The sequence below is a fragment of the Antrostomus carolinensis genome, unplaced genomic scaffold (assembly GCF_000700745.2).
Source record: "Antrostomus carolinensis isolate BGI_N321 unplaced genomic scaffold, ASM70074v2 scaffold51227, whole genome shotgun sequence".
In the NCBI taxonomy this organism is placed as follows: Eukaryota; Metazoa; Chordata; class Aves; order Caprimulgiformes; family Caprimulgidae; genus Antrostomus; species Antrostomus carolinensis.
Genome location: NW_010326272.1, coordinates 1631 through 10171, shown reverse-complemented (window position 1 = coordinate 10171; position 8541 = coordinate 1631). Strand labels below are relative to the sequence as shown.

General features: G+C 40.6%; 1 protein-coding gene across 1 annotated transcript in view; it reads left to right on the top strand.

The window, feature by feature from the left end:
* SMYD2 (SET and MYND domain containing 2) overlaps window positions 1-3025 on the top strand; it is a 26423-nt gene extending 23398 nt beyond the window's left edge. The window contains exons 10-11 of the mRNA XM_010171512.2: window positions 448-556; window positions 2607-3025. Of these exons, the coding sequence (XP_010169814.2) occupies window positions 448-556; window positions 2607-2687 (190 nt within the window). The 3' untranslated portion in view covers window positions 2688-3025. The remainder of the gene's footprint in view (window positions 1-447; window positions 557-2606) is intronic.
* The last annotated feature ends 5516 nt before the right edge of the window (window positions 3026-8541 follow it).

Here is an 8541-nt window from a genome sequence, read left to right as displayed (position 1 = left end):
CTGAACCGGACTCTGCTAGCTCAGTGTGTGCAAGTACAGCATGGCATGTGTGCTGTACGCGCTGCCCAGGGCCCCTCGCTTGCCATTAAAGACCGACTATTGTGGAGCAGGCAGAGTTACTCCTGTGAGTGTAGGGTGGCTCCAAAAACTCCTAACAATGCAGTCTCTTTCTGTAGCTGGCTAGAGTAAAACTAGTGGCAGCAAGTCATTGCCATCTGACAGCTGCTCAGAGACATATGGTCACTTCAGTTCAGTTCCCAACTGACAGGCGTCCCCGTTCCAGACACAACTGGCACTGACTCTTGGCAGTCATGGCAGAGGGGATGAGTGGTGAATGGGAAGGGGCAATGAGAGGCAGCTTCTTGCCCCCTGAGAGGGCAATGGGTGTTGGGAGAATGCTATGAAACTGACAGGTTTGATAAAGCTGAATTTCTTTCTCTCTTGCAGTAAGCATTATCCCTCCTACTCACTGAATGTTGCCTCCATGTGGCTGAAATTAGGGAGACTCTACATGGCACTGGAGAACAGAATGGCTGGAGTTAAAGCCCTGAAAAGGGTATTTATTTCCTGTTTTTTTCATTAATAATACCAGTTTGGTCATGGGATCATTGAAACACTACGTGCTTCTCTGTCAGTAAGCCTGGCTTGGTAGGAAACGCACCATATGTTCATATATTTGATTACTGGATTTTTGACTCAGTTCTGATTTTTTCTAAAGATGGAGTATAGTCTGTTCTCACATAGAAAGGGTCTTACCTTTTGACGGTGGCCTTCTACTGCAGCAGCTGGAGTGAGCATTATGCTTAAACATTTGCTATACATTCTTCACTGAGCTAGAGCTGTACTAGCATAAATGAAGCAGAACTCTAGCTTCTCCTCACTTGCTAGGTAAGGGCAGAAAAAAATGCTTGGCTCTTATAAAAGGCACATAGTGTTTCATTGAAGTCTGTGATTTCTATATCCAAGTTAAACTAGGCATGCATTTGGTGGCTATTTGTTCTGGAACCAATTGATTTTTAAATAGCTGAAGGGAATTCAATGCGTATGGTAATGCTGAAATTGGCAAATACAGCATTTGGTTTTACAGTTTTCTTCACCCCTTTTTATTAGTCTATTCCTTATTCTTTAGTTTTTTATTTTTCTATTTTTTTATTAGTCTGTACCATGTTTCTTGACTTTCTTCCCCTATTGTTGTTGGACAGAAGTTTATTTTAGTTTCTTAACCATCAGTGACTACTGTAGCGTATAACAACTTGGTGTGGAATGTCATCATTTTTCTTTTTCTTTCTTTTTAGATGCTGGCAAGTTTTTAGCCAGCAATAACAGAGCCATCCAGCCATGGTGAAAGATACTACAAGAATATATGCTCTAAAATTTAACTGTTCCCTAGTTTAAAATTAGCATAGGTTTCCCTTTGCTATGATGTTAAAGCTTTGACTAAAACTGGGATTTGTGCCAGTAGGAACAAGGGATGGGGGTTGGGAACTGTAGGTAGATTTGTTGGCATAGTTAGCTTCCTAACACAAACATTTTCTAATGACTCACTTCCAAAAGCTGCCTGCAGGAACTGCCCAAAGTTATCCCAGCCCCTTGATGTTTGGGATTTAGTGGAAAAACAAAGCCATTGTTCTCTGTCAGCGTGCAAGCAGCTCATCCAGAAGGAAGGCCCTCCTTTCTTCTTTTGGGCAGGAGAGGGAACAGAGTAATTTCTCAGTGCTGCTGAAGTGGAACCAAAGGCTGTTGTACTGACTCAACAAGTATAAGAGGATAGTTCCATAAAAATTTCCCGAGGAAAAAAATTACTCTGATGGCTAGAATGCTGCAATTCCTTGCTCTATCTTAGCACTGTGGTCTTTAAATATTATCATAAATTAATTATTAAATATATCATTAAATATTCTTTAAATATTTGGGACCACTGCTATCCTTTTCTCAAGTGGAAATCTTGCCTCTGCAGCCACTCTCCAGTGCAGTGTGGATAGTGGCAGGAAAGTACGAGTCAGTGGGTTTGGCTGCCTGCAAGGTTCACTCTTGGGACCAGAGCTGGATGTAGGTGAAACAGCAGGGAGTCGGGCACAGCACTGTCTGTCTGTATCTGACCAGATCTTGCTTTTGCTTCAGTGGTTGCATAAGCAATTCCTTCCTTCATAAAGCACCAGTAGCCCCTGGAAACGGTGGAGGGTTTAGAGAGTGAAGTCTGAAATGCCTTAACGTAACTTCTGCAGCAGGCCTGCTCGTCAGTCTGACAGCTGAAGGATAAATTGGTAGGAACAGAGCTCTCTCTGATACTGGTTAAGTCCTCTGCCAGAATATTACCCACCCCACGTGCAGTGTTCTGTCCTGGAGCTGGTTGCATTCAAAGTAGTTTTGTCAGGAATATAATTTTGAAAGGTGCTTTGGGATCCTTTAAGATGAAAGATGTATTCTCTGAATGTAAAACCTTTATTACTTAGTTTTGAATTTCATTTTATTTCCTACTGGGTTTATGACTACAAGGGGACAAAAAGTAGCTAGAGGTGTCAGACTGTTTCAAACCTCTAAAGAGAGTATTTATAGCCTGGTGTTATATATGAATCAATTGTTTGAATATTTTTTTCTTTTCATAGGCAATTGCTATCATGGAAGTAGCACACGGGAAAGATCATCCATACATTTCAGAGATCAAAAAGGAATTAGAGGACCACTGAGCCTTTGAATCTATGCAATCCTTCAAACCTTTATTTAAAAAGCCTTGTTATGGAAACCTTCAGGAGCGCTTTGAAAAGCGGTAGAGTATGAACACAGTTCTGTCCTATAATTGGAATGACAAACACACTTAGGCCTTGCAAAATGTTCCTGGCTTCCACCTCTCTTCAATTGCCTTGTTATTTTTTTTTGTTTTTTTTTTTAAGGAAGCATGGATGGTTCCTTAAAGGTTATGCCTTTTGACAGTTCATGTACAAAAATGGCCATTTTTAAAAAAAAATTGATTTTAATGTGTATCTTATTTGTGTAAAGTAAATAAAGTAGTCTTGACCCCTCTTGATTCCACTCGTACACTTACCTGGGTACAACAGTTTTGTGACGTTTACTTTTGCCTAAGTAGTTTCATTTAATCTGACAAATTAATTAGCAAAAGCTGTACTTTTTCGTTGTGGTTTAGTATCAAATTCCTCTTTCCTCAAATCATTTTTGTTTGCAGTGGCTTGGTTGAGAGAAGGGAAAGGGGTGTGATGAATTGTGTGCATTGTGCTGGAAAGCCACTGCTGTTCCCTCAGCCAGGTAACCTGCAGGCCCATCATTGCTCCTGGCAGGTGGGGATTCATCACGGTAAAGACTTAGCAACATGTCTTGTACAGAGACTGCTGGCACCCACCCCAGAGCTCAAAGGCTTGCACAAGACATGAACTGTGCAACTTCTGGCTTTTTAATCCTTTTTACAAGTTAAAGTGAATTTATTGCAGAGGAGAGCTCATATTTCCTTTGCTTCCCATGGATTAATACTATTCTATTAATAGGTTAGCCATTACTTTTCATAGAGGAACTAGAGCATTTTCTGAGGAAAAAAAAAAAATTCCAGCTTCCTCTGCCCGTATATAAGACCAGAGGGTTTTTTTTTCCTCCATTTAGATCAATGGTAGGAGATTGCTTTAAGGACTGAGGGGGAAGGATGAGGAGGGAAAGTGTGGCTGTGTACTTCCAACACCAAAACTGAAATATGCTGCACAGTAAAACTACGTGACCATTCCTTACAGCTTTCACAGCTTATGAAATACAATGAGAGAGAAGGTATCACTATTAAGAACTTCATTATATTTTCTTTCTTGCAAGCACTGCTCTGAAAATAAAACTGCAAGAGAACAAGGGTTTGTCAGCTCATTTTGCTGAAAGCTTTCATTGCTCTCTAGCCAGCAATTGTAGCTGGAGTACATGAAACTCCATCAAATCTTATGATTCCAGAAAGCCAAGGCCACTTAACTACAGCCAAGCCTAGGAAGAGGGCACCAGCTGCCTATTTTTAATCCCAGTTTTATCTTGTCAAGCAAACCCTTGTCCAGGGAAACAGAATCTTTTGTTTCAGAAAGTCCAGCCAGAACCCAGACTATACTTCAAGACTATAGAATGGGATGAGCTTAGCATGCATACTTAGATTGCTGTTTCCAGAAGGTTCTTCAGAGCTTGCTGTGGCCCTGGCTGTGTCCAGCAGTTCAGCGTGGGAAACCAACACAAGCACAACAGCTGCAAATACAAAACCTTAAGCTGGGACAGGGAAGAAAACAAGCATAGTTTTCCTTGAAAAAAATGTTTATTGTATACTGTGAATATGAAGGACAGCCTTACCAAAAAACTTGAGTGACTGAAGCCATTCTCATATTTGCAAAAGCATATAAGAAACTATTTACACAAAGGCAGTGAAAGGGATAAAAAATTATTGCAGTCAATTAATGCTGAATAGAACTTTATAAAAAGAGAAAGAAAAGAAACAGTGCAAAAATACTGTCAAAAGTAATCAGTTCTATACACAAGATAAAACTGACAAGCATAAGCTTATGTACTGATATGAATAATACATTAGAATATAAAATAGCATGCATAGATTTTTTTCTTTTTAAATGCTTTTAATAGCATAGAATAGTTCTGCCATTCAGCCCTAACAGGAGGGAGTGAGGGGCAGGAAGGGCACGTAACTGATGTCTCGTTTCTCTACAAAATGTGTACATAAAATGAGGTGGTGAGATTCAGATCACTGTTTTGGGCTAAACTGTCATGTACAGAATTACAGAACAAATAAAACAGGAAGCATCGAAATACTGAAGTAAAACAGGACAGTAAAATCCAGTGACATTAAACTTACTTAAACATGTTATTTCATTTAACATACGTCCCATACAATTATATATGGGAATATTACAGTCATCTGCATGTGTAAACTTTTTTCCTTTGTAAAATAGCCAAAGAAAGGTACTTTATGAGGAAAACGTTTTCCTCACATGGAGCAATCTCAACAGGATAAACATCCTATTAACAGTGTTTCTGGCACTAAAGATTTGTTTTCTTTTAAAGATTGAGTAGCAGCAAGATAATACTTTTATTTAATGTACAGAAAAAGGAAGTTCTTATAGATGTATAGCTAAGTTGTGGAACTCGCCAACACAGGACCATTGTGAAGGCCAGAGGACTAAGTGGGTTCTGAAGAAAGAGCAATGCAATTCATGGAGGATGGGTCCATCAGCAGTTATTAAACACAGTGAGCAGGGTACAACTGTCCCCTTAAGAAGCCCCTAAAGGACAGAGTTGCCAGGTGTGCTAGAGGGGCTGAGCACCCTCTTCTAGGCACATTTGTATTTCTTCTTTAAGTATTAGCTACCAGCCACTGTCTAAGGCAGGCTGTGACCTCCAGCCTGCCATGGAAGCAGGTTGTGGGAAGCCTTCCTCTTTCTTTCCTGCCTGCCTCACCTGGGAACACTGCTCCTGAAATATCTGGAGCTAAGTGTCTTAAAACAGTCCTTACCCAGGTAATTTGCAAGAGTAAGACTATTAGGCACTATTTTAATTCCAGGGATCCGCTGAATTATTAGTCTTTCCTTTGCTGTTAAATAGTGCTGGGATTCTTCAGTGAAAGCTGCTGTTTCACTACTGACGTCCAGTTCACCCTCCAAAGGCAAAGTCCTGCTGCTGTGGCACTTGGGAACCTCTCAGCAAGGGTGCACACAAAGCACAGACAACAACACTTCAAAGAAACACCAGCCAAAAAATGGTGAGGGGAGCCAAGGGAAGTGTAGTCGAAGATACTCTAAAAACACTGACAAAATGTATTTCCTTTAAATATTTATATAAACACGGCTATTTTTGACCTGTGCACTAAATGTTTTGTTTCACAATCTAACAATAGTGTATCTGTGGTTAAGACCTCCATCTGTTGTTGTTTGCCCAACAGCCCAAGCAGCCAGCTGTTCCCTTCCTCGCATCACAGTCCCTGCAAGGCAAGGCTGCATGCAGCTGCATGTATAATGTCCTCCTCTCTAAAGACTCAGATGGCATCAGTAGTTGTCACAGCACCAGATTCTACAAGAAAACCTCTCTAGAAGGCTAAGGACAAGCTGGGGACAATTGCCTTTGGGGTTTCAGACTTGCAACCTTTCTCTTGTTGGCATCAAAACCCACCTCCAAACTCCTTATGACTTGGACTACGCATCAGCATATTTATATCCATTTCTGTAGAGGGGTGGCCAAAGGATGTTTTCATGCAACGCTTCCCTTTCAAGGTCAGTTGTGGGTATTTGCTCCTTCATATGATGCAACCTTTATTGCATGCAGTGGGTGCCACCCTAGCCCTCTGAATGTAAAGCATTCTTTTCCATAAAGACAAGCTGCAAAATTTAACTCTGACCTCTCCAAGTGATGCACGAGAGCTGCTACAGCAGATATCGGCCATACTGATGCTTCCACTTTCTGAGCACACAGTTCACAAACTGTTAGCGAGACTGACAACAGCTAATTCAGTCATCATCTTCTCCCAGGAGAGCAGTGGGAACTCAGCTGTTGAGAAAGCAGCGTGGTCAGGAGCTGCTGAATTATCCCCATAGATTTGTGTGCTATATTCGAGTACGAGATTGCCCATCAGCATTTATTTTGGAGTCACTTGTGGGCTACAGAGACAGAACAGTTACAGGATCAAAAAAAATAATGTATTAGCTTAAAATGACCATCTCTATTGAAGCACCGAGACTTACTCTTCTTTTCCAACCTGTGTTTTGCCATTTGCATTTCTGTCTGTTTACAAGAAAGTAATTAAATAATTTTAAAAGCTCTTGAAATCATGCAAATATTTAATGAGAGTCATAGCTGAAGTAATTGATTTAAATAAGTAGAACAGAAATGTCCTTCAACATACTTTTTTTAAAGGACTGCATTAGCAATAGGTTGAGTGAGTTCTCACAGATGTGTCTCCGGCCAGCTGAAACTAGCTTAGGGAAAAGGTATTTCCAACAAGGCTGAGCATTTCAGGTCCCTTTATACCTATATAGGAGAAAGTTTCATCTTTCCTCAGATAATCAAGGACAAGAGGTGCCAAGGCAGCCCCGTGGAGGAGCTGGAACAAGTAGGATTGGAGCACCTAATATCCTCCAGTGCAGCCTGTGGAGGACGGAAGGAAAAAGGACGCACACAGCACTGAGCAGCATCAGAACTCAGCTGTCATCTCTCCCATCCCTGATCAGACAATGTTAAACATGAAGCACTCAGACTGTAACTAACCAAAAATCTGATGCCAGCAACCTCAATACTATCATTGTTAAGAGTTTAAAGAAAAAAAAAAGGGGGGGGAGGTGGGGAGGGGTGTTAAATTGCAAAATTAAATACAGATGAAGAGTGCACAAAAAGGAAAACATACACAGTGGATTCCCAAGTCAGATTTGCTTATGCACTCCAGGTTCTCTCTTAGAAGGAATCAGGGAGCCTAGGCTAAACGTGCCAGACTGCAACATGGGCATCCTGGAAGGCTGCTTTTGTGTCAGAGTTTTTAAGGTGCAGCTCCTCTCATTGGCAATGCATCTTTGCTTTGAGATTTTCAATCCAGACTTTACTCCAAATGGGTGAAACTGGTCTCTTAGAACCTACCCACTATCATGCTTTGATGTTAAAAACCCATGCCGCACAACAGACAGCAACCCCAAACTGTCCTCCTTTTCTACTTCAGGATTCTGCTTTAAAGCCTGCAGGACACAAACTTAACAGTACTGTTGCTTTAAGTCTCACACATTTTTTTTTATTCCTGCTATGACTAATGAAATTGGATGCACAATGCATTTTCCTGTCCCTCCCTAAAGGTTAGGAAATACTGCCCAAGCAATTTAGACCTGATAAAACGACAACAGGTTCAAAGTCAGAAGGTTCAGGTTTTCCCCCTACAAAACTGTATTACTTTTCAATCATAAAACATTGCTATGCTGAGGTTTGGTTGCAAGCTGAGCTGGAAAGGAACCTCTGAAGACATGCACCGGCCCAATTCACTTATGATATTTGCAGATCTAGTCAAGATAAAATCTAGCAGGAAAAAATACATTGAAGTCAGATGAAAGTAAAAGTTTAAAATTACCATTCTTTGACAATGAAAGGGAAAAAGTGAGTCACATTGGCCTCTATCTACCCTACCAGCCACATTAGGAGTTAATTGGAAATGACTGTTTACTATGTGGCCGCTTATTTGGCTCATTAATAGGCACTGACTTAATTTGGAAAGGATTTTTGGTGCCATTTTGTAATTAATATTTTTCTAAGACACCTATGATGCATCTTTGCATAAAAAACCTTTGCTTAATTTTCTGCCTCTGAAACAGCTCTTTACATTCTCTTATGCAATAACTTTCCTGTGCTCACTGTAGAAACAGAAATACACGTTTCAGCCAAGAAGAGCTGAATAATAAGACACAGGAACAGATTCTTTTCCCTCCTGATTTTCGACTTCTCACATCCAAGTGGAGCAATGGGACTTGACAGCTCTGAGTTCAAACTTAATTCATCATTAGGAAATTATTCAAAAAGCTATAACGAGATAACTAA